This window comes from Myxine glutinosa, chromosome 11 (genome assembly GCF_964187855.1).
Source record: "Myxine glutinosa chromosome 11, kmMyxGlut1.1, whole genome shotgun sequence".
Lineage (NCBI taxonomy): Eukaryota > Metazoa > Chordata > Myxini > Myxiniformes > Myxinidae > Myxine > Myxine glutinosa.
In genome coordinates this window covers 65,969,785-65,997,155 of record NC_136271.1, presented here as the reverse complement: position 1 = coordinate 65,997,155, position 27,371 = coordinate 65,969,785, and the positions used below count along the sequence as shown (strand labels likewise).

Below are 27,371 nucleotides of genomic sequence, written 5' to 3'. Positions count from 1 at the left end.
GGGGGGGCGCCCGTAAAAAATCGAAAGAGTATGGCATGGGCAACATCTGGGCCAAATTTGGTGCTTTTGGAAGAATTTGAACCAAACGGCCCCAAAATATCCCTAAGGGCCCTGTCTAAAAAATATTCAGACCCTTTGCTCTGACACTTGAAATTTAGCTCAGGTGCCTCCCATTTCTCTTGATCATCTTTGAGATGTTTCTCCACCTTGATTGGAGTCCACCTGTGGTAAATTCAATTGATTGGACATGATTTGGAAAGGAACACACCTGTTTATATAAGGTCTCACAGCTGACTGCATATCTGAGCAAAAACCAAGCCAAGAGGTCGAAGGATCTGCCTGCAGAGCTCAGACAGGATTGTGTCGAGGCACAGATCTGGGGAAGCCTACAAAAAAATCTCTGCTGCATTGAAGGTTCCCAAGAGCACAGTGGCCTCCATAATTCTTAAATGGAAGAAGTTTGGAACAACTAGGACTCTTCCCAGAGCTGGCCGCCCGGCCAAATTGAGCAATCGGGGGAGAAGGGTGATATGAAATTGTTGGTTCCATGTATGGGTAGTACCCTCCTCACATTCACTACTCATGATGCAGTTCCTGTGTCTGCCGCGCGATGAGCGGCTATTTAACCACCTGAGTGCGGAGGGATCATTACTGTTGTCTTGTGCCTTAAAGCTGGTAAGATGGTTAATTTACATCCTTATGTACCTGCTAATGTCTCTGCATTGCCTCGATATTAATGAAGGCGCCAGAGATGTTTAATTGTGCCATGTGTTTCCCTTTTAGATGAGTTGCATTCAAGTGAATAAAAGCTCGCTTCTTGGAGTTTTCTGGTGAATGTCTTTTATTTCACCACATTTTTATTCGCTTGAATCCTACGCCTGGAGCGATGGAGAAGTTGCTGCGTCTGGAGGTATTCTCGGGTGACCCTCAGGCTACGAACGCTGTGGACCAATGGGACCATTGGTATAACTCTCTCCAGCATTACACCGCGGTGGTTCCTGATCTCACCGAGCCGCAGCGGATATCGATTTTGACATGTCACGTCAGCGACATCGTGTATAGCGACATCCCAATGTACTATGTACGATGCAGCTGTCGCGACTTTGCGAGGCATTTACGTCAGACAACGGACCGCATTGTATAGGTCGTCACATGCTCACCACACGGCCTCAGGACCCATCGGAGAGTCAGGAGCATTATATCCAGGAGCCGATACGCTTGGGGAAAGACTGTTTGATGGAACCTAGGACAGTCGACCGATGACCTGATGCGCGATGCGTTCGTGGCGGGAATCACCTTGCCAGCCATCAGATTGCGGCTGCTTGAGGAAGCCACGTTGACCTTCCAGCAAGCGTGCGACAAGGCACGTGTACTGCAGCTGGCAGCAACCCGCGCGGGGGCGTACAGTGGATCCTCTCTCTCGGCGGGGGCCGCTGCCGAGGTACGCCTGGAGCCTGCGGCTCCGACCGAGCGGTCTCTCGCGGGATCCCCGGACGTCGCGCTGGAGTAGCAGAGTGCAGCAGACGATGGGATCCCGAACACCGCCGCTGCGAGTTCTGCGGCCGAGAAGGCCAATTTATTTCTGTGGCAATAAGAGACACCCCGGGCATCCTGACCCGCTAAAAATTGTGTCATAATTGTGGGAAGAAAGGTCACTTTGCGAAGATGTGCCGGGCGAAATCAACCCGGCGCTCGACCATCGCTGGGACGAACACCTCACGGATGGCATGCGCGGAGATCCGGGAATCGTGCGCGGCTTGCGTAGCGCAGTGCTACCTGTGCTCGTGGAAGGAATCCCCGCGGACACGCTCATTGATACAGGGAGTTCTTCTAGCTTCGTCAGCCACGCGTTGGTACGACGTTACGGCTGGACGATGGGATCGGATCCCCGTCGCATCTACCTGGCTTCGTCGGGACTTTGTGTTCGCACCAAAGTGTTACATGCTCCTCCCCAAACCCCGGTCACGGTGTACCTCCGAGCCCCGAAAGGAGTCACGGCAGAAAGATGTGTTATAATGTGTCAATGACCAATGGTGAAACCACACCAACCAATTGTTACCAAAAACAAGTATTGTATTAAGGTCACACAAGTATAACAGCACAAGTACAATATGTTTCAATTGCACCACAAAAATACCATATAATTCCTATGATGGTACCATCAGTTTCTTATTCAATAACTCACTGTGCTCCAAGTGAGCGAAAAGAACATCCCCAAAGTCACTGTCCCGGCACCAAGCCAAAGTCGATCCACGCTCTGGTGATCCCAAGAAAAATGTCGAATCGAGACCAGAATCCAAGTCGGCTGACAGTCAACGCTGCCAAAGAGGTGCAAATGTGCACCCAAAAGGCGACTGGGAAATCACACCTTCGGTTATGAACGTTCAGCGGCTCCCAAACGGAGAACCACAAATTCCCAATCGAAATCCACGTTACACTCGCAAACCAGGCTAACGGCTGGGTGCGGTGAAATGGCTGGAGTGAGGTGAAAAGGCTGGAGCGATGCGAAATGGCAGGAGCGAGGCAAAATGGCGGGCGGGCCCGTACTGGAGGCGTACCTGCTCTCCAACGATTCTCTTCGGAATCAACCGCAAAACCCGACACGCAGGTTTATCTGTCACAGCGATAACCACTCTGTCACAGGAATCCCTTTCCCAGGAAACCTAAAGTTCGCTCGTGACCCCCGTTCGCCAGCATCTCCTCGCGACCTCAAAGCAGCTCGGCTTTTCTTCCCGACCTCACTTGCTCCGCCTTTTTTTTTCTTCCTCCTCTTCTTCCGGTTTCTCCCGATCCGGTTTCCGGTTTCTTTTAAAACACTAATTTTTACCTTTTGAAAACAGTTATCTCCATTTCACTTAAATGATAACAATAATAGTACATGGAACCAAAAATGCTTACAGTGGATGAAAACCACAACGACGGAAGTGACGAATCCGTAATAAATGGCATTTGTTCCCTTAAACTGGTAATCAATGATACTTTATGCGGATGTGAGACTCGCGGTGATGCCCGATTTGTGCGCCGATGTGCTGCTGGGTCATGACTTCTTGCGCCGACACGGCCGGTTGGAGATGCGTGTGGGGGAAGGGGAGCACACTCTCTCGGTCCGCGGCCTAGCCGAGATGGCGATAGATCCCCCTGCCCCGTTTCCCAATTTGAAGGCCGATTGCCGCCCTGTAACCATGTAATCCCGGAGGTACACTCGCGCCGATGCCGCCTATATCGAAGATGAGACCAAGCATATGCTCCGCGAGGGCATTATAGAGCCGAGTAGATCGCCGTGGAGAGCTCAGGTATTGGTGTTGCGTACAGGAAATCATAGAAAACAACTAGTCATTTATTACAGTCAAACAATTAATAGGTTCACGCAATTGGATGTGTACCCCTTGCCGAAAATAGATGACCTAATCCGGGACGTGGCCAAGTATAGGGTCTTCAGCATCTTAGACCTCAAATCGGCATATCATCAAATTCCAATCAGGGAATCGGATCGGCCTTATACCGGATTCCATTCGGGACAGCGATTGTATCAGTTCCGGCGAATCCCGTTCGGAGTTACCAATGGGGTGGCATATTTTCAACGTGCGATTTACGACATCTTGGTTAAAGAGAAATTGCAAGACATCTTCGTTTACGTGGATAACGTGACGGTCTGCGGACATACTCTGGAAGAGCACGACGCTAACTTGAAAAGATTATTGGAGGTGGCGTGATGTTACAATTTGACCTTCAACGAGGCGAAGCGCCATTATGCTGCCAAAACAATCGACCTATTGGGGTACACAGTGAGCGGCGGGGAGCTAAAACCTGACGCTGAGAGCCTTCGGCCCTTGTTGGAAATGACGGCACCGTGTGATTGAGTGTCGCTGAGGCGGTGCCTAGGGCTTTTCGCGCATTACTCGAGGTGGGTCCAAGGCTACTCAGAGAAGATAAGACCTTTGGTCGACTGTAAAGCCTTTCCTCTGACGCAGGACGCGCGAGACACTTTTCAACTTCTGAAGGAAGATATCGCGGGGTCTTGTGTGACCTCGATTGATGACAACATTCCATTTCTCGTCGAGACACGCGTCGGATTGTGCGATTGCTGCTACCCTCATTCAAGGGAGTAAACCGGTGGCTTTCTTCTCCAGGATATTGACCTTGGCTGAACACAAACATTCGGCGGTTAAGAAGGAAGCGTACACGGTTGTGGAATTCAGACGGTGGCACCACTTGCTGCTGGGCAGAAAGTTTGATATTGTTGCGGATCTCTGTGCCGGCCTTTCCCCTTACCAAGGGGGGATTAGTCCCCTTGTATTTTCCTAGCCGACGGGACCCGGGACCTATGACGTCACTCCTGGACAGCGCGAAGTAGGGTCGTAGGACTAATCACTAATACCTAAGTACTCGCGCCGCCCAGAAACGAGGAAATAAGCCCCGCACGAATCACGGGTGTTGGTGGAAACGCCGAGCGGTAGCGAACCCGTGACCCGAGCCGTTATCAAGGACTAAACCCGATCCAAGCGGTCCGTAATCGTGCCACGCTTACCCAATGGAGGAAATGACTGAAACGGTCGAATTTGGGAAGAAAAGGAATAACAGATTTATTTACACTTTGTACAATAAGAAGAAGAATACACAGTGCAGCCTTAAACAGTCTTAACTTATCCCTGGACAAACGGGCCCGTTCACACTCAGACACACTCACACGGGGTTGCAGAAGAACAGGTCGATGGTCCAGGGATGGCGTCCAGGCAGCTCTTCCTCCGGTCCCCAACTCGCACCGCGAAGCAGATGAACAGACGGCAGTGGCCAGGAGCTCTCCACGTGTTGTTGGTGCGCACGGGATTATTATAGCGCGAAGCGGTAGGGCAGGCTTTGGCGGTTACACTCGCGGCTCAGCCGCATACGTAATAAGCGAATAGTTTGTAATAGTTCAATAAACGCGAGCAATGCGCTTCTCAATCAAGGCTCGAAACTGGCGTGTGCACGCCAGTCCTCTTAATGCAGTTCTCACACGAGTGCTCCGGATCAGTTCTCTCGATACCAGTTCTTCGTAAGTGCCTCTCCCTTCTCATCTCAACTGCGGTGGAGGCCTCGCGCAAAGGGGTTTTATTGCCACGCCCTTGGAACCCTCTCGAACTCACCAGACGTTGCCACGCCCGATCAAGCCATGCCCACCGAGCTCTGGTTGGCTGTTGCTCTTACCGTCACCGCCTTCTGACGTGCTGCTTGTCGCGGCCACACCCCGACCTCGCGCTCCTCCCTCTTTCCAGGCCTACCTCGTGTCATTGGACTAGTTTGAGCGGGCATAGGGCAGCTAATGCTGCTGGCAGCCAAAGCGCAACACACAGAGGGATCAGCCAAAATGGGGCGCGGGATCAAGTTTGCCCATTGATAAAAATGAAGGGTGGCCGCAAAATGAAAGGACCTAAGCTCAATTCTTTACACAACGCAGATGTCACTAGGGAAATGGCTTACTCTTACACATACTATGACATAACTAATTCTAATGGGCCTACGTGTTGCTTGTGGACCAACTATGGGGGGCAAACCTTTAACCTTTAATGATGTTATATGTACAATTCTCAAAACCTTAACAATATTTTGACTGATCAACAGTCTGTGGCATTTATGTATGGCCATAAACATCCCCAGCGCATTAAAAACGAAAAAATATCACGATGGCGGGTCGAACTAGCTGACTACTGTTATGACATAATATACCGGCCTGGGAGCGAAAATGTAGCAGCGGACGCCCTATCTCACCCATCGGTTTGTGCTGGCATGACGTTGGAGGATCTGAACCACATCCATGACTCATTGTGCCATCCTGGGGTAACTCGCTTCGCTCATTTTTTGTGCGCAGCCGCAACTTACCGTTTTCGATTGAGGACATCAAACGCCTATGCCGCACATGCTCCGTGTGCGCTGAGTTGAAGCCGCGATTTTATAAACCACCGGTGGGGGCGCTTATCCAAGCGACTCACCCGTGGGAACGCTTGAGCATCGATTTTAAAGGCCCTCTACCCACGCAGAGTACGCTACGTTACATGTTCATGATGGTTGATGAGTTCTCTCGCTTCCCGTTCACCTTTCCGTGCTCGGACATGACATCAGCCATGGTCATCTGATGCCTGTGTCAACTGTTTGTAATGTTCGGGTACCCGGGGTTTGTGCATTCGGACAGAGGGGCTGCGTTCATGTCGTAGGAGATTCGGGCCTTCCTCGTGGGCCTGAGCAGAGCTGCTAGCCGCACTACTCCATATCATCCAGAGAGGAACGGTCAGGTGGAACGATTTAATGGCGTAATCTGGAAGGCCGTGATGCTGCGCTTATGTACGCAATCGATGGGGTTGCACCAATGGCCCCAAGCCGTGCCCGAAGCATTACATGCCCTCTGCATTGCCTCGACTGAGGAGAGGCTTCCGTCTGGCCACTCTGCCATAAAGCCCAGATCGGTGGCGTGTTGCAGTGGAGGTTGTCCTTCTGGAAGTTTCTCCTATCTCCACACAGGATCTCTGGAGCTCAGCCAGAGTGACCATCGGGTTCTTGGTCACCTCTCTTACCAAGGCCCTTCCGATTGCTCAGTGAAATCCCCCCGATTGCTCAGTTTGGCCGGGCGGCCAGCTCGAGGAAGAGTCCTGGTTGTTCCAAACTTCTTCCATTTAAGAATTATGGAGGCCACTGTGCTCTTGGGAACCTTCAATGCAGCAGAAATTTTTTTGTAGGCTTCCCCAAATCTGTGCCTCGACACAATCCTGTCTCTGAGCTCTGCAGACAGTTCCTTCAACCTCATGGCTTGGTTTTTGCTCTGATATGCAGTCAGCTTGGAAACCTTACATAGACGGGTGTGTGCCTTTCCAAATCATGCCCAATCAATTGAATTTACCACAGGTGGACTCCAATCAAGGTGTAGAAACATCTCAAAGATGATCAAGAGAAATGGGAGGAACCTGAGCTAAATTTCAAGTGTCAAAGCAAAGGGTATGAATACTTATGTCAATGTGATATTTCACTTTTTTCGTTTTAATAAATTTGCAAAACTTTCTAAAATCCTGTTTTCTCTTTGTCTCTATGGGGTATTGAGTGTAGATTGATGAGGGAAAAAAATGAATTTAAACGATTTGAGCATAATGCTGCAACATAAAATGTGAAAAAAGTGAAGGGGTCTGAATACTTTCTGAATGCACTACATATATATGGAGCAGATAAACCTTACAAATTTGTATTTCATCGATTTAACACCAATTAAAACAGACCTTAAGAAATAATCTGATAAACAATATGGACATGTTTTTTTTAACTTTGCTGCCACTTTATTGCATCATTGGACAATCAACAAATAAATACATAAAAGGTGTTAAACTTTCATGTGATGTAATAGACAAAAAAAATTTAATGCTCAAACCACTTCGCATGACGGTGAATCCTTCGATCATTTCAAACCCGGAGGGGAAACGATTCCGTTCATCATTTTGAAGCAGCAGACCAACGTTAGTTTGATCCAAAACGTTATAACTCAAAAACAACGTCACAATGTGCAAACAAGGATGATGACTGAATAGCAAAGTATGTATGTAAAGTAATGGGTTTGTGAAGGAATGAACCGTGTGGGTTTTCTGCCTCGTGTCAAATATTTTGCAGTTCATGCAACTCATTCGCAAAATCCAATGGCAATAATGGAACCCAGTGCTAGAAGGAATAGAAGTTAAACAAAACGATGTCGATGGTCCACACTTGATGGCAGGAACCTTGAACTGCTGACAAATTTCACATTAGCCAGACTTGTTTATTATCATACGAAAGGTATTTGGGACAATAAGGAAATATTCAAGGTTAATTCAAACATTTATTTAACTTCCACTAGGTTGTTGTTCAAGCTTTGGCAACAAGCACAGCTTGGACCCTTTTTACCAATGCTGCAACTAATGATTGTTGATATGATAATACTCACATCAGTGATCATAAATGATCCGAGATAACATGCATAAAGTTGTACAATTATTTATTAACCCTTTGTTTGTGCAGCAGGGCTTTGGACATGGTTCCTGTAGTTTGAGGTACCCCGCCTCACTTACGGGGAGGGTTAAAAGCAAATGTGACTTTGTGGTAGATCTGATTGGTTTGATTTTGGACCTCACCTGGCATTAGTCGATATCCCAAAAGGAGGCCCAATTCGGTTTAAGTCAGCTCAGGACTGGACACTGCAAATTTGACTTTTTTCAGCTCTCACCAATTCCCAACAAACAGCATTACCAGCGAGGTGCATCAGCATGCTGGTAGTTGCAAGGGCATCCACCGTCGTATTGCATCAAAAGCCAGGTAGTACATAGTTCTCCAAAATGACACGACAAGACAAAGCTTTCCTTCTCTCCACCAAGTGTACCCTGTCGATCATGAACAAAAACAGCCCCAAGCCACGATGCTTCCTCCATTGGGACGACAATCATCTACGCTTGGTGTTCGCCAAGCTGGCTTTGAACACAGACTCATCCATCAGATGCAAACTAAGCACAGCACGCGTATCCATTGGTCGGTGCACCAATTTTTATGTTCAAGGTTTCTATCAGTCAACACTGCATGGGTTGAAAGGCAATAACTCTTCGACGAAGTCTTGAATGCGCAGTTCTCATCAGACTATAGATAGATGCACAGTCCTCAATTCCAGGGTACCGATGGGGCGTCTTGGGCAATCCAATAAATGCTGTAAATGAGGCTAATCTGTGCATGTGTTAAGGTCTTCTGGGCCAGACTGCAAATGGTTTGGCTTTTATTTTCACCTTTGCCACAATGTGTCTTCCATCAACTTAGGACATTATCCATAGTTGAATTGGGAAGGGCCAATGTGATAATTCTAACACCACCCCTTCCCCTTCATGTTTGCCTCCCAATAAATCATATTCCACATTTGAATGTTCTTCGTGGCATCTCGATTACAACAGAGTTTAAATACCTGTTGCTTGTTGGTATAAAGCACATTGCTGCTTTGCATTGTAGGAAAATATTCATCTCCGCAAGTTAGGAGGGATATCAAGTAGTTTTTTTAAGGTGCTGTCCTCGTACTTCGAATCATTCATCTCTCGGTTACCTTGTCATTTTCTGTTCCATATTTTCTTTCTTTTTCCAGGTTTTTGATGCGTTTTATTAACAATTTACGTTCTTTTCGAGCTTTGATTAGTGAGTCTTGTCGTTTTTGAGTCTCTTCAAAAATCAAACTGGACTTGCAATTCTGAAGAACCCAACTCACACTTTCCACAGTCACAGATGTCTCATCAATTTCCTCACTGCCTGTCGGGGCATGGTTAAACGCTCGTCGCATCCCAAATGATTGTCCAGTTTCCTCTTCATCTGACCCATAATATTCCTTCGTTTGCACCTCCAAAGTGGCTCCATGTTCAGATTTTGAGCCAGTCTTTACTCCTCTAAATTGTTGTGAACATGCTCGATCATCTCTCGTTTTGAATGCTTGATCAGCTGCTCTGTTCTGCTGCCGTTGAGGCTGTGGACTTGACCCATTCAAATTTCCATTGGTCACAAACTCGCTGCAGACACGATTCGCTTCCCCTTCGTGACACGGCTTGAATGGCAGACGACGCAAATCTTCAAGATCCAAGGGCGAGGTTCCCTCATTGCATCGATCTGGCACCACCATGGGCCACTGATTCTCACCAATCTGGACAAAACAGCACAAAGACCTCCAATCATTTTTTTTGAGAACTTGCAATTCCCATATTAAAGGCAAAGTATCCTGTTGGGACAAACAACCCATTGGTTTTGGTGCTTCCACATCAAATTTCAAGATGATCATTTGCAGTTTCAGAATGAGAGACTGTACAATAATGCTGCAAGACTTTCATTCTAGAAGCAACACAACACTTATACTACCCACTAAAGTTTTGCATTTCCAACACAACATATATTTTTTCTCCCTTTTATGCTACAATATCTGTGCCCAAACAGCAGTATTCCTGTAATAGTGTTATACACTTGGCTGGTGTTACCTGTAGACAATCTTAATGCAAGGTTTACCGATGCAAGAAAATCAGGTTGCAAATCCTCACCAGGACTTTTGTTTGCTGGTGTGTTGTGTAGACGATGCTTAGATGACATGCTTTTATGTTCATGCAACAAACAAACAAAATTTTGATTTTATTGTTGTTTCACGTTCCAATCATATATGTATTTTATAGAAGTACACATTTTACTGACGTGACCTATTTTATAGTACGTACTTTATAGACACATTGTAATAGTATGTACTTTATAGAGGTACTTGGTTGGAAAAATAAATAAAATAGAAAGCATCTGAAAATGCAAAGTCCGTCCGCGTCCATTTGTATTCAGACGTCTTATTCTTCCGTAGACATGGTATGCTCAAAATAACGGAAACAGTTTAAAAAAAATACAATTAAAATGGATGATTTTATGCAGCCTTGACCTTTGAGGTTTAGATCTAAAAAAAAAAATAATCAGCTTCTAGCTTTTGATTGGTGAACCAATTCTGTGGCCTAATTTGCAAATTCTTAAAATTTCAGGTCAATTGGATGAAAATTGATTTTAGGCAACCTTGACCTTTGACCTTTTGATCTAAAAAAAATAAAATAAAATCAGCTTCTACATTTTGATTGGTGAACCAATTCAGTGAGTCAGTGTGCAAATTCTTCATTTCAGGTCAATCGGATGAAAATTGACGATTTTATGTGACACTGACCTTTAACCTTTTGACAAAATTATTACTTTGTCTTTTTAATGTCAGAAAAGCCTCGTTTAAAATTTGATGACGAAACAAAATGTAAATTGGATGAAAATTTATTTTATGTGATGCTGACCTTTTGACAAAATTATTCATTTGCCTTCTCCCTCCATAATATCATAATAAAGCTTTGGTGAAAATTGGACAACAGCTTAAATGGTAAAAACGTTATGGCATGGATGGACACACGCACACACCTGTCTCCTGCTGCGCAGGGGACAGGCTAAGCACTAAGGTGTATAATACCTGCTACAACCAAGTGGTGTTTGTGGATTACGTGAGCACATCATGTGTGAACACAGACAAAAACAGACGGACCCAAATGCATTACCCTCTCCTCCGGTGAATGTACAAATTGGGAAAGGCTATGGGACAAATGATACAATATTGCAGTGGAATTTGATATTTGGTGGAAATATCTTGTTTGAAATGAACCACCTTATGGCATTCCTCCATAATTTACAAACTCGAAAAATAAAATTTTCCTCATTCAGAGCCTCTCGAGGATTTATATTGATCAATGGATATCTGAACCAGTGCTGACTCTCTTGGACAATCCAAATTCAAGGTTTATTAGAGTTAAGTGGGCACGCCATCACAAATGCCCACCCTTCCCACCTAAAGCTAAGATGAAAGACGGCAAAAGGTTCCACCAAGAATAACCCAATATCAAATTGAGTCTTTTTTTTTTTCCCATCTGACCCGTTAGGTCTCTACTCCCAGGAGCATGAACCGGGTTTAAATCCTAAATAAAGAAATAAAACAACTTCATATTTCATGCATCCCCCAATGTTGCTTGCATATACAAAGTTTCATTTAGAAAATGTGCCCATAATTGCATTTTTTAGCTTTCGTTAAAGTGGCCAAATCCAAAATGATTTTTTTGGCCAATTTTTGCCCAAAATGATATGGCTCTTACACTTTTAATGCTTTGTATTGACAATTACAACGTTTGGTGAATTTCTGCTCAACTGTTTAGGAGAAAGCGTGACAGACAGACAGCGATAACAATATCCTTGTTTATTTTTTCAAAAATAACTTTGCGTTTAATTATACGTTAAATGTTGTGGTTAAATTACAGTTTTATTGTGCCTAAGGCTAGTTTGACACGGTAGTCGAGCCTGTAGGCCCTGTAGAATATCTCAATCCACGGGCGGTGCTGGCAAATACACACGCCGGACCGGATGCAGATAACTGTCAGGATTCACATTCAAGTTACGAAATCAAGTTGTGGTCAAATTATGTGCGGAAATGTTATAGTCAGGCGAGACAACTTTGTTAAAACTGTGTCGATGGCTGATTGGAGGGCATAATAGCAAAGTTGGTCTGCAGACAGATGTATGCATGCACACACATGCTCTCTATCAATTTGGGAACGGGAAAAGCTGAGACTAAAAATAAAACAAGATCCAGGAAACGAGTAGTTCCATCCAGCACATCCTGCTCCTCAATAAGATAAATCTGCTTCTTACCAGTGATTTAATTTTTAGCCGCTCAAGCTCTGCTCGAAGCGCATGCAGCTCTTCCTCAGTCACCCGCCTCTCTGCCAACATGGTCTTTCTTTCAGCCTCAAGATCTGAAAACAGAATGGACAGAAATATAATAAAGAGGAAGAAAAGTGCCAAAGGTTGCACAGAGAGGAAGATGCAGCTGCTAATGAACGACCATAAAAAAATTTAGTGCAGAGATCAAATTTGACCTGGACTTGCATACAAAAGGCAGAGTAACAATTTAAACTTTTAGTGCAATTTGTCGTTATAGTGTCGGTAACCAAAGTTGGTAGGATGGCCTAGACCTTGAAGTACACATACTCGCCTCCAAGCTGTCTCGTCTGGGTCTAAATCCTGACCCAGCTATAAATTGTCATCCTGGTGTTTAACACCAGGTGATTCAATGAGAGTGATATACATATATATATATCTATATATAAAACACAGTGTGTGTGTGTGTGTGTGTGTGTGTGTGTGTGTGTGTGTGCGTGTGTGTAATGTTACCGATAGACTCCTAAACGGAGAGGCTTACGTGCTTGATATTTGACAGACATGGCCATTGAGCGTGGGACGAACATGGCCGAACTCAAAATATTTGACGATCCATATTTTTTATTCATATTTACCTCAGCGCATTTCAGTGCACGGAATCAACGGAATCAGAGCAGGTGGGCGCTGATTCGCTCAGAGCGATCACGTGATGACGCTATGACGCCATGAAAAAAAAAATCGCTATGACGCTATGATAAAAAAAAAAAATAAAAAAAATCGCTCGCTTTGCCAAGGGGCTCGCTCCCCCCCCCCCGGCAATGCCGGGTACTTCTGCTAGTATATATATATATATATATATATATATGTATATATATATATATATATATATATATATATATATATATATATATATATACACTTATACTTGAGCCAAGGCTCATAATAGAGCGCACACACACACTTCCAAGGAGACAGCCTTTCCCCTCTCCTGTTTTGCCTGGCCCTGGACCGACTAAATAAACTTATTAATGAGCAAGGACACCGAAAAACCCTAAAATTTAACCAAAGAACATCCAAAGAAACAGGAAAAATGACGCATCTACTGGACATGGATGATTCATGACTCAATGCACCGAACAAAAAAATGGCAGAACAACTGAAATTAGTGAAACGGTTCTCCAACGGCATCCAAATGGAATTTGGCCTTGATAAGTGCGCCAAGTGCACATTTGTACAAGTTAAACAAACAAAAACAAACATAAAAATTGACCTTGAAACAACAATACAGTGGTTAGAAAACGAACCATCATACAAATACCTTGGAGTAGAAGAGGGCCACCAAATGTCACAAACAAATGCGCAAAACAATCGCCAAAGAATACATACGTAGAACGAAGCTGATCCTGAAAACATACCTCTGCCCAAGAAACAAAATCAAAGCCATAAACCAGCTCGCAGTACCAGTGTTCCAATATAGATGCAGAATAATAAACTGGGCCCAATCAGAAATCAACAAGTAAGACATCAAGACAAAAAACAACTCCTTATCATCCACAAAATGTTTTACAAAAACCAGTGCATCTTGAGAATGTACCTGCCGAGACAAGAGGGAGGGAGCGGCCTGATGAAATGCAACCAGGTGCACAGAGCAACTAGTGTAGGACTAGCCGAGTATGTGAAATGCTGGGTGGATTCAATTTGTAAACAATTCGGATGCAATTTGTAAAAAAAACATGAACACAACAAACCTGAAAAAGTATCCTTAACTTACCTTGCAAATAATTTCCAAAAACGTGCGAATAGAAGATGCCGCACAGGAAAATGAAACAGCAACAAATACAGCCCCAGCAATTACGAAAAAGACAAAAGAAATATCAAGAAATATACACCAACAACTGGGAGAATGACAAAAGAGCAGGAAAATACAAAAAAGAATTGGACAGCATGGGGATAGACAAAGACAGCTCATGGGAATGGCTAAAAAGAGGCCAGCTCAACTGGGATGGCGAACGAATCATAATAAATGCCCAAGATCAAGGACACTACTCCAATGGATTTAAAAAGATGGCGGAACTGAGCCAGACGGACAAGTGTAGATTCTGCAAGACAAACAGAAAGTAGTCGTCACCTGCTCTCAGGATGCAAAAAACTATCAGAACAACTTTACACACAACAGCACAACAAAGTATGCAAAGCGATTTATTGGTATAATCTGCAAAAAATTAAACATCCCAGTACCAGAAAACTCATGGAACCACGAACCAGGGCAATCATTGAAAATGAGGACATCATGCTCATGTACGACCCGACCCGATTATTCTATGGAGCGTGAACATAGAAAACAACGCATTGCGTCTGGACATTGTACTCAGGAACAAAAAGGAAAAGAGCATTGATGTGATCGAGACATCAGTACCCAGCGATTTTGACCTAAAAAACGCAAAAAAGAATACAAGAAAAATCCAATAAAATGACCGAATAACAGCACCTCAAAAATTAGGTGAAAAGATCTTGGAAGTTGAAGAACATCGAAAATGGAGCAATGGGAATGATAAAGACGAACCTCACTGACATTCTCCACACACACACACACACACACACACACACACACACACACACACACACACACACACACACACACACACACACACACACACACACACACACACACACACACACACACACACACACACACACACACACACACACACACCTCTATCTTTTCAAACACTGAACATCAAGCAAGGAGGCAGCTTGTACCATTTTTAGCTCACCTGAAACAAAGTCCAGGGGAGCTTCTGCGATGGCTCATTGTCAGTCTGTCAGTCAGTCCGTCCATAAACACTTGCAACTTCTGTGAAACCGTTGAAGGGATTGTGACCAAACTTGGCACGAATGACATGTGACTAAAGTTTGTTCACGACATTCACTACACGACATATTTATAAATAAATTTAAAAAAAAATCGGGGTTAAGGGGGTCCTCAAAGGGTCAAAGTGGATCCAGGTTTGACCCCCCCCCCAAAAAATAGGATTTTTTGCTTTTTCCTCTGAAACTACACACACAATTTCGATGAAACTTGACCACAACCTTCCTCACCCGTGGTGTACCAAAATTTGTTGAAGGCATTAGAAAATTTAGGGCCTGAGGTATATGGGGTTGAGGGGTGAGGAGTTGCCCTCCAAAATAGGTATTTTTTGTTTGTTTAAAGTCTTCATGATTATGTTAGTATGATTCTACATGCTGCCCTGTCTTCTAGCAACCATTGAAATTGGTTTAAAATACCTTTAGGTCAGTGCAGTATACTGTTTATTCTACAAGGTGAGCACCGGGGTATTGCCCCTGTGTTTAAAGTCTTTGATACGGGTCCAAACCAGATGGGTGTTTTTCTGGAGACACCATCTCCTTACTGGAAGGCCTGACCAGATAGACTTAGAGATGGATATGAAAGACGACAGAACTAAACCCCACCAAGGCCAGCCATCTTGATCAAAACCGCAAATGGTGGGTAAGTCTATCTCACCGAGTTATCCGAGTGCTCATGGTCAGTTTTGCGGCGATCAATAGGTGGTATCGAGTGCATCATTGATAAGTTATGATTGTTAACAACAGTTAAACTTGAACGACTCTCATACACATGGGGAAAAAAACAACTTGTAAAATGGCTTAGGCCTGATTGTATAAAACATCTGACACCAATGTTACTCAATTCAAGATGAGAAAACACGAGTTAAGCTCAGGATGCTGCATCTTTTTAAACACAACAAATATGACTTTTTTCTCTTTACAGGAGCGACACTCATGGAAAAGCAAAGGAAAACTGACAGTGGGACAAGCATCAAGGGAATGAACGAATAGGAAAAGAGGACAGAAGGAAGCAAACTAGGAAGTAAAATGGCCGGGTTAGGAAGGGTTCATGGGGGAAGTGGGTCATAAAGGTCATGGGTCAGAATTGGGATAAGATATGGGGATGAGCTTGCTTTGTTCTGTAGGGAAGAGTGTGACTGGACAGCCTCTGGATGGTGGATCCGACCACAGATGGGAGGCGAGGAATAAAACAGTTGAGGTATGCAGTTAGCCTGGATATACTTCGGCCTAATCATGGGAGATACCGGTGATTTTGGGAGCTTTAGATTCCGCAGAATCCAAGAGAGACAGGTGTGATGCTGGAGCATCAGCCTATAGCAGAGAAGTACTCCATTAGAGATACGGACAAAGGCCTTGTAGACTACGAGTAGCTCTGATTTCCCCAAGGAAAGACTTGGATCGACAGAGGATGCCAGTCTGCTTGGCTTTGGAGGCCAGCTCAGGAAAGGTCATATCTGATGGCGAGGCCTAGTAGTTCAAGAGACAACCTCTTCCAGTGGTTGACCAATGAAATCGGCGAGTTCATATTCCAGAGCAATAGAGTGAAACTGGGATTTTTCCAGCATTGCAGCACCCGTTTCATTTATTAGACTAGAATCTAGTTATTTCCAGTTCAGCAGAGAGACACAGCTGCTGTCTAACTATCAGAGAGATGGGTACTACCAGTATGACAATGTGGAGTCTGCAAAAATGAAGAGGATTTCCCAGAGCATCAGAGGCAATTTGTATACAGGAGGACCAAGACTGGGCCCAACACATTGACTTGGGGAACTTCAACCACCATTGGGATAGGGGAGGAGTGAGGTCCATTGATGGCAACAGTTGACTGTCAGATAAGCCGGTGCATTACAAAGTAGACCTTTGTGAAAGTATTCCATGCAGAATCAATATGTATATATATATATATATATATATATATATATATATATATATATATATATATATATATATATATATATATATATATATATATATATATATATATATATATATTTGTATACAAGATCGAGGCTCGTGTAAGAGCCAACATTAATGACAAAAAAAAAAAAACTGACACATAAAACATATAATAAAGGGAGCGGGAGACGATGGGGAGAGAGAGAGAGAGAGGGAAGCACACAAGTACAATAGTAAAGAACAGGGACATCGGGAGATCTGTGGGAGGGAGGGGGCTTGGGGGGAGGAGGCGTGGGAAGGGGATGGGGGATGGGAGAGGTAGAAAATACATGGACACAGCTAGGACTTCCAGGAAAGAAGTCGGAATTTCAGAAAATATGAGGTGCTGCGTAGATGGTTACCCGATCCAATTTTGAGAGGGCAGATTGAAGTCCCTGTCAGTTGGCCTCTGCATACAGACATATCCTGTATCGTTGAGGATGCTCCCTTACAATAGCCAGAGAGATATGACACTTGATAAAAAAAGTGACCAGAAGAGCCAATGAAGGCAGAAGAGGAACATGAGATTGGGTGGAAATTTAGTAAATATTGGGCCCAGAAGGGAGGACGGATCAGTACGAGGTGGAGGCAGCAGGACCCGTGGCAGATTGTTGGGAGGGCGGGAAGGTGGCAGGACACCAGGGGTCCCAGCCACTTTGATTGACAAAATAATAGGAAAAATAGGAATTCTGATCACAAAAAATAGGAGTTTAATAGGAAAAAACTAGGAAGTAATAGCACAGATTTCAGCATTGGAACAACATCGGTAGCTTTATTGCTGCAAGATCTATGCAAATACATGTACATGTATGGGCATGGACACACCCCCAATGAACTTGGGCCCACCCGTCTTAACATCGACAACAAAAACTATGACTTCTTCTTTTTGGCAGCCACCATGGACTCTATCAAAGTCTGCTTTTTCTTCTCCACTTTTCTCTGCGCCTCCCTGGTTTCCACCATACGAGTCTGTGTCTCTTGAATCTTTTTCTGAGCAGACTCAAGCATGGCCTGAGCTACTGCAATTTCAGTCATGTCACCTTTCTTAAGCGCCATCTTAAGCTTTTTATTTGCTTGATCAAGCAGACTGTTGCTAACAGTCAGTGACATCTGCTGAGATGACTCTTTTGCTGCCAGAGATTTCACTGTTTTCTTCAAGTCCTCGCTCTTACGAGACAGCTCCGCTGCCTTCTCTACAGCAATCTTAGCTGTTCTCTCTCTTTCTTCTTTCTCTTGCCTGGTTTTCTCCCTGGCTTTCTGTTCATCTTCCTTGGCTTTTCGTTCTTCTTCAAGTCTCTGCATATAGTGCATGTGAGCAGAACGTCCTAACAAGAGGAGTCCCTTTGTGACTGGGACCATTTCGGGCCGGTCACCATACAATCTCATGCCATCCATTGTTGCACGGATAGTCTAGTAGGAAGACTAGGTCCCCCTGCACCCCCCGGAGATATACTTCTAATCAGTGTTTCTAGATTGGACAAAATGTGTAGAAAATGACTAGCTATGGCCCCAAGCTGAAATAATGTCCCACATACCATTTTTATGCAAATTACTGCTGCCATTATCAAAAAAAGACTAGGTCCCCCTGCACCCCCCGGAGATATACTTCTAATCAGTGTTTCTAGATTGGAAAAAATGTGTAGAAAATGACTAGCTATGGCCCCAAGCTGACAAAATGTCCCACATACCATTTTTATGCAAATTACTGCTGCCATTATCAAAAAAAGACTAGGTCCCCCTGCACCCTCCGGAGATATACTTCTAATCAGTGTTTATAGATTGGAAAAAATGTGTAGAAAATGACTAGCTATGGCCCCAAGCTGAAAAAATGTCCCACATACCATTTTTATGCAAATTACTGCTGCCATTATCAAAAAAAGACTAGGTCCCCCTGCACCCCCCGGAGATATACTGAAACTGGCAGTGACTGGTGATTGAAATGCGGTGCCTTTTTGTGTTTCAGGTCGAGGTACGTGAACTCCCCACGATCTACAGCAACCAGGAAGAGACTGATACCAGGGTGGTTCTGTACCTCCATCATGCTGCTACCATCGGATACAAGAACGCTGTAGTCAGAACACCGGACACAGACATCCTCCTGATCCTGCTCCACCATGCCCACAACATCAAGCTGACGGTGTACCTGGATACAGGGTCAGGGAAGCATCGCCAACTTGTCAACGTCTCTGAGCTGGCAGAATCCCTGGGAGAGGACTACTGTGCCACTCTCCTGGGGTACTATGTGTTCAGCGGAGAAGACTGCACCAGTGCCTTCAAAGGGAAGGGAAAAGTCGGGCCCTTGAAAAAGCTGGAGAAGAATCCCAGGTTTCACAGGGCATTCGGTGAATTTCACAGGGTATTTAGAAAAATAAAACTTTGTGTTAACGTCTGTGTAGACGGACCTTAATATGAGTCTATTATTTCGTAAAACTGTGATTATTTTGTAAATAAAGCACTAATTAGCATACTAGTATACCATAGACACATGTAATCATGTTATGAATAGTTCTATCATGATCTATGCCCTTCAAAACATGGGTCTAGACACCTTCATTTTTCAATTATCTGCAATATTGGCTGAGATATGTCAAAAATCGTTTTTTTGATAATGGCAGCAGTAATTTGCATAAAAATGGTATGTGGGACATTGTTTCAGCTTGGGGCCATAGCTAGTCATTTTCTACACATTTTTTCCAATCTAGAAACACTGGTTAGAAGTATATCTCCGGGGGGGTGCAGGGGGACCTAGTCTTTTTTTGATAATGGCAGCAGTAATTTGCATAAAAATGGTATGTGGGACATTTTTTCAGCTTGGGGCCATAGCTAGTCATTTTCTACACATTGTTTCCAATCTAGAAACACTGATTAGAAGTATATCTCCGGGGGGTGCAGGGGGACCTAGTCTTCCTACTAGACTAGGAGACCATTGATTGATGCCTCGCTCAGACTAACTCTCTCCTTGGTGACACTTTTCCCACTGATTGAGAACGCGCGTTCCACGTCACTGTTTCCGTGAGACAGTGCAAGGACAATCCTTATCATTTGTCTCACTTGGGGGAATTTACAGTTTCCCGTACAGCCTTTTAAAGCCAACACTTTTCCCCAGTAACTGTCCACTCTCTTCATGCAGACTTCTTCTTCATTCTCCTGTGTTTCCTGGGACCAGTCAGTAGGAATGGCTTCCTCTTGGTACACCTTCCATTCATCTGCAATGCTGTCACTGTCAATATTCCTCTTCAGCTGTCTGGACAGGCTCTTGGCTGATTCAAGAGACCATGCAGCAGTCCTGTTTTGTGGCTGCAGACATCTGGCATTCTTCAGGATTTTGTTTGTCAATGGAAGCTTCTTTTGTAGGTGTACTATGGCTGCCTGGTAGCACTTCCTCATCCCAAGATACATCCTTTCCCTCTCAGAGACTTTCAACTTAGCGATACACCGTCGGGTATCCTCTCCCACACCCATGGATTCATTCTCCAGCTGGTTTGCAACAATGGAAACATCAAGGTTTGAGATGTCTTTCACAGCATCAACTGAAGGAGTCTTCATAATTCTTCTGATCAGTTTTTTGAGCAGGTCATGGAGTTTGTCATATAGAATGTGCACAAGTGGTTGCTCTGACTGGAAGAAGGTGAGGAACTCTGCAAATGTTGCTGCCAAGAACTTCAGGAAATGCAGTTGAGCTTTTATTTCCGGTCGCTGTAGTTCTGTTTTGATTCTTTTGTACCTGGGTTTAAACATGTCCTTTGGCTGCTGCTTTGGAAGAAATACCAAGAAATACTCTTTGAGAGATTCCCAGATCTCTATCAGCCGCTCCACTGCAGGTCCCAGTGTCAACCACCTGCACTCGACATGCTTCAAAGGCTTTTTTGGAACAGCACCCAATTTATGCTGAATGTCTTGAAAATCATCAGATCTAGCAGCAGAGCCTTTGAACCAGTAGAAAATGTCCACTGCAAGCTCAGTTAGGTTTCCACAGTACTCTGCAAGTCCTTTGGCAAAAGCATTGTGTACTGTATGGAGAGTACATGTCCCTACATCAAGGAGACCAGGGCCCCTGTTGTCGAGAATGGCTTTGTCAATCTGTCTCCACACAGTGGTGCTCACATTAGGCCCATCACTGCCGAGCATGATAATATCCTGAAGCTGCAGTTTCGATTCATCCAAGGCAGAGATTATTTTCCTGGACAAATCTTCTCCAGTTGCATGACCCATGAGGTAAGTTTTGAGGTGAAATACTAATATCTGTTCCTCGGCATCAGACCAATACCGTACACGGATTTCTAGTTGCTTCAAGTTCTGTTTATTGGTGGTTTCATCATACATGAGGCTGAAGCCAGAAGCTGAATTCTTAACATCAGTGACTATCATGTCCTGAAAATAAGGACCTGTGGCTTCGCTAATGAGATATGAAACTTTCGATGAGCTCATTGAGAAACCATCCGGGATAACACCAGGAAACATTGCCTGCAGAAGATCCTTCAAACCGTCACAGGAAGAGTAGCTCAGATTCGAACGAACAACTTTCAATGTCCATAGAAGTTCTGCTTTTGTAATAGCGTCTTTTTTGGACATACAGACTAAAGCTGCACGACTTGGCTCATCTGTAGAAGCTGACCCTGATGGTTGAACGAATGTCAGCAACGTCTGTGACCCACCCAGCAGTTCCTTCGCACGCTTCAGGTGCCCTTTGTTTTGGGCATGTTGTGTCAGTTGTTTCACACCCTGATTGTCACACCTCACTTCCGAATGGCACAACGAGCAGTAAGCTGAGAACACTGAGGACTTGCTAGGCTGACACCAGTCAGAAAGCCTACATCCATGTCCACTTTTCAACCACTCTGGGTTAAATTTAGTTCTCCCACCAGGCATTATACTGCTGGGAGTATACCTGTCAAAAAGAAAACAAATATGAGATAAGATTAAATGAATTAGCATAGAAAATCCTAACCTGTTAACGCATGAAGTGGAAAGAACTGTGAACCAAACAGTTTTTTTTTTCAAAACTGAAACATAAGTTAGTAAAATAATGAGAACAAACAAAGTAATTTAAAGGCAAATCAACAAATTTCTTACCGGTCTGCAGATTATACCTGAAACAAGAAAGATGATAAATAACATGTCCTAACATGTTTACCACCCGATAATTGCATTTTCTCCACTGCTGAATAGCTTGAACACTAATCTGAGTTCAAGCTAAGCGATGACAATTCAATTATGTATCTTTGGTATTGTTGTTGTACTATCTTCAGATAACCGCATTACCAATAACTTTCGTTCTCTGTTTTCGCAGTCTTTCCACCCCAAAGCCTACTTCCTTATGTAAATCTCAACTCAAAAAAAACAAAAAAAAAAGACTACCTTCTCTGTGCTCATTCGTTTATTCATTCTTATTCGTTCGTTCGTTCTTCGACCACGTGTTTCTCCCCCATTTCCCCAGATAGATTGTCAAATTTCAATTCGTTATTTTATCGTCCATGTGATATTGTTTGATTATAGTTAGTTTTGGTTTGAATTTCCTGTAACTCGTAATTAATTAATCGTTTTCTGCCCTTGTGTGTGGCCTTGTAGTTGTACCCCCGTCGGTGTTTTGTTAACTTAAGTGTGTTTTGCTAGGCTCTTGGTTTTTTCCCTTCTACCCCGAACATAATACTGTCTAACGTTCTAATTCCCCACCCCCCCCCCCCAAAAAAAAACAAAAAAAAACAAAAACATTTATTTTATTTTCTCCACGTGTACTGTTGTCTCATCCTGTATTTTCTGTCCAGGTGTGCTGTTCGCCCCACCCCCATTATCTCCTTGCCATCCACCGTTTGCCCTGTTCACGTGACTCGTGGTGGTCCCTCTCGGCTCTCCCCCCGTTGGTATTTTTGTGCATATAAGATTGTTCATAGTTCTGTTTAAATATTTTTAAATATGTTTAACCTTTCCCCTTCTGTTTTTTATTCAGTGGTATATTACAACACGCTGTTTTTCTTCCTATTTAAAAGGCTTTTCTCAATTTCCTCTCCAACTCATTCCACTTCAAAAAAAAGAAATTCAATATCTTATACGTCTCCCTCACTACATGGTCTAAATTCACATTCATTCCATCCCTCCTCCATCATCCTGAACCGGATTGCTAACTTGAAAATCACAACAAACCCAATTTGTTATCAATGTTCGTCTTTCATTAATCATCCACTTTCTAAACTCCCCTCTTGCCCCTCCCATCCAAATCCCCCCCCTTGCACCTACACTCCGAAACTTCCCCCTTGCCCCTCCACTCTTAAACTCCCCCCTTGCCCCTCCACTCCTGAACTCCCCCCTTGCCCTTCCCCTCCTAAACTTCCCCTTTGCCCCTCCCCTTCTAATCCCCCCCTTGCCCCTCCACTCCTGATCTCCCCCCTTTCCCCTTCCCTCCAAAACTCCCCCCTTGCCCCTCCCCTCCTAAACTCCCCCCTCACTCCTCCCCTTCAAAACTCCCCCCCAATCCCTCCCATTCAATTCTCCCCCCATACCATTCCTCTCCAATTCTCTCTCCTCCCCCCTCCTCCTCCAAGCTGCCTCCTCCCCACTTCGTCTCCCTTCTATCTCATACCTCCACCCCCCCAAACCTTCTACTTTCCTCTGCCCCCCCTCAAACAACCCCTCACTGTGCCGCATCCCTTCACCAGCAAACCTTTCATCCTCCTCATCCTTCCCTTTCTTGGAACTCTTCTGCAACATCTGAAACACTATCAACTGCTCTCCCTACCTCCCCCTCTCATCCTTCATCTTACCCTACTCCTCCCCTCCCCTGTCCTGTACCCGATGCTCCCCCTCTCTCTTCACTAACGGTATGGACCTCAAACATCCGGGGCCTTCGCTCAAACCTGACTGATCTCTCCATACAGGTTGCTTCTGACAATCCAGACTTGATCTGCTTAACAGAGACTTTCCTCCTTCAAGATGTCTCTGATTCCTTAATATCTCTTCCTGGTTACTCCCTCCTCCGGTATGATAGACCTGAGCCTCGGCCTGGTGGTGGGGTGGCTATCTTTGTCAAAAACTCTCTTCCTCACTCTCCTTGCACTGCTCTCTTTCCTCCTCACCCGCAGGAGTACCTCTGGTTACGGCTTCCTCTCCGCTCCCACCTTTTGTTCATATGTGTTCTGTACCGTCCCCCAAACAGTGATGACTCCATCTACATTTCAATGTCTGACAACATGGACCAACTTCTATCCACTCATCCCAACTCTCTCTTCCTCATATGTGGTGACTTCAACTGTCATCATGCCACCTGGTTGGGTGTGGGTTCCTCTCTCACTAGTCATGGCACCTCAGCAAAGGACTTCTGTGACTCACTGGGATTGACACAATCTGTCAATTTCCCGACCCGGATCTCAGCCAATGGAGTATCTTCTCTTCTAGACTTGGTTATGACAAACTTCCCTGCTAATGTCTGCTGCTCTTCTTCTGCTCCAATCGGTTCTTCTGATCATGTGCTTGTCAAAGTGGACATCTCTCTGGCCATTCTCAGAGAGCCTCCTCAGCGTCGACGAGTCTGGCATTTCACTCAGGCCGACTGGGACGGTCTTCAAGCAGCCATCAATCGTCTGGATTGGTCTCCCATCTCCACTGCCTCTGACATCAATTCTTCCTGGGAATTCTTCCAAAGCAAACTGATCTCTCTCATGCACAGATTTATCCCATCTCGCCTTCAATTGTCTTACCCTTCCTCCCGTCCATGGTACACTGAATCTTGTGGTGAGGCAGTTGCCCTGAAACAACTTGCCTTTGCCTCTTGGAAGGCTAATCCAACTGAAGGAAATCTCAGTTCCTTCCACCAAGCTCGGAACAAGTGTGTGTCTACCCTCAGGAGTGCCAGGAAGCACTATCTCTCCTCACTCAAGAATGAACTCTCAAACCTGTCTCCTTCCTCCAAATCCTGGTGGCGTCTGGTCAAATCCGTTTCTGGTGTTTGTTCCCCCTCCATCCCCTCCCTTACCTCAAATGGCCACACAGTTGACATCGCACGTGACAAAGCCGAATGCCTCAACTCTGTGTTCGCCTCGAAATCCTTAGTCCCAAACCCATCTCTCTCTGTTCCCACCTTTCCCAGTCGAACCCAAATGCTCCTGGACTCTGTGTCCTTCTCTCCTGACAAGGTGGAGGAGTTTTTGTCAAACCTCGACTCTGATTCTGCAACTGGACCAGACGGCATCAGCCCACGGGTCCTAAAATCCTGCTCTGCCGCTCTATCTCACCCTCTCTCTGTTCTTTTCACCCTATCTTTTGCTCAAGGTCATCTGCCAGCATCCTGGAAATCAGCTAACATTACCGCTTTACACAAAAAAGGTGCAAAAACAGATCCTTGCAACTACAGACCAATCAGCCTGCTCCCAATTATCAGCAAAGTCATGGAATCCATCATTGCTTCGGATATGAAATCTTTCCTCTTCTCCAATGGCTTGATCTCTGATCATCAATTTGGTTTCAGACCAGGTCACTCTACTCTGGACATGCTGCTTCTGCTGTCTCAACAATGGATGGAGGTCCTGAATGCCAAACAGGAAATCAGAGCTGTCTCCCTTGACATATCAAGGGCCTTTGATACGGTCTGGCACCCAGCTCTGCTCACCAAACTCTCCTCCTATGGTATCCATGGAAATCTCCATGCATGGCTTGCGGACTTCCTCTCTGGTCGTAGTCAACGTGTGGCCCTGAATGGATTTCTCTCATCTCCCCTTCCTGTTCAGGCTGGAGTTCCCCAAGGAAGTGTGCTGGGCCCTGTGCTTTTTCTGGTCTTTATCAATGATCTCTCTGACTCTCTGGAAAATCCTCTCTATCTCTTTGCTGATGACTCCACTCTCTGCCGCTCCATTCCTCTTCCCTCAGATAGGCAGTCTGCAGCCTCCTCACTCTCTGAAGACCTGGACAAAATCACAGACTGGTCAAACAAGTGGAACATGTCTTTCAATCCTGCCAAATCTCACTCTCTTACTATGTCTCTCCGGAAAGATCGACTGGACAACCCTCCCATCTACTTTCTCAACAATCCTCTCCAAGAAGTTCTGTCACTCAAGCTTTTGGGTCTCACTATCTGCCATGATCTTTCTTGGGAAAACCACATTTCCAAGCTGGCCTCCAAAGCCAGTCGCCGACTGGGCATCCTCCGTCGTGCGAAGTCCTTCCTCGGCACACCTGAGCTCCTCACCACATACAAGGCTTTCATCCGCAGCTCAATGGAATACTGTTCTCCCCTATGGGCTGGTGCTCCTGCCTCACACCTGGCTCGGCTTCACGCTGTTGAATCCAAAGCTTTCAAAATCATTGGAATCTCCCGCGATGAAGCTATCTCTGAGGGCCTTTCACTCACTCACCGCAGGCAGGTAGGTGGTCTTTCTGTCTTCCACCGACTCCTCTCCGGCCTTGCTCCCCCAGCTCTCTCCGTGCTCTGTCCCCCAAATATTCCTACAGGTCGCACAAGATCTGCCAGCAACCCTCTGATGGTTAAACTGCCGAAATCTCGGCTCTCTGCTCACCTTCACTCTTTCATTCCTCTTTTCTCCCGCCTGTGGAACAAACTCCCACACTCCCTTCAATCCCTCTCCTCCCTCCAGGTCTTTAAAACAGCTGTTCACCACGATCTCTTATCTTCCCCCATCCATAACCTTGATCTTTTCTACCCCCACTAATTCACCCCAGATCCACCTTGTTTGAAATTCCAACTTATTTCCTGGAAATCCTGGCAGTGTCCATATGTTTATACCTCTCCCACCCCCCCCCTTCACATGCCTCCCCCCCTTCACATGCCTCCCCCCTTCACATGCCTCCCCCCCAAAGCCCTCTCCCTCCCACAGATCTCTCGATGTCTCCATGTCTCTCGGTCCCTGCTCTCAAATGTTGTGTTTGTGTCCTTCCCCCTCTCTCCCCATCTTGTCTACCGCTCCCGATGTTATTTGTTTTATGTGTCTGTTTGTCTTTCTGTGTGATTAATTTTCGCTCTTTCACGAGCCTCGATCTGTATACAAAAAAAAAAAAAAAAAAAAAAAAAAAAAGGTGATTATGAAACAACAAGACTTTAACAGTCTTTATTGTTTTTTGTTTGTTTGTTTTTTTATTGTCCTACATTGCTTGCATTACCTATTGTGCAGCATTGCGTATGTAAATTTTAATTCTACTGTAATTTTGTTAAAAGCTGAATATGCAACTACCACACGAAAGTATACAGAATTAAGTTGTAATCCCTATTTTGTGTCGTGGTCCTTCTTTATTATCTGCAATTAAATGATGAAATGTGTGAATTGTCGATTGAATTAGTTCTTTGCCAAATACTATTAGTTTTAGGCAAAATACAATCTCATTGTAATAAGCGAAAGATTGAGTTAAAC

The 27,371-nt window shown here is 44.8% G+C and overlaps 1 protein-coding gene across 1 annotated transcript in view; it reads right to left on the bottom strand.

The window, feature by feature from the left end:
* Positions 1 to 7,039: 7,039 nt before the first annotated feature.
* Positions 7,040 to 27,371, bottom strand: part of LOC137436725 (uncharacterized) — a 43,376-nt gene continuing 23,044 nt past the window's right edge. The window contains exons 9-10 of the mRNA XM_068130755.2: positions 12,208 to 12,311; positions 7,040 to 9,655 (exon numbers count right to left, since the gene is read on the bottom strand). Coding sequence (XP_067986856.2) covers positions 9,056 to 9,655; positions 12,208 to 12,311 — 704 coding nt within the window. The 3' untranslated portion in view covers positions 7,040 to 9,055. The remainder of the gene's footprint in view (positions 9,656 to 12,207; positions 12,312 to 27,371) is intronic.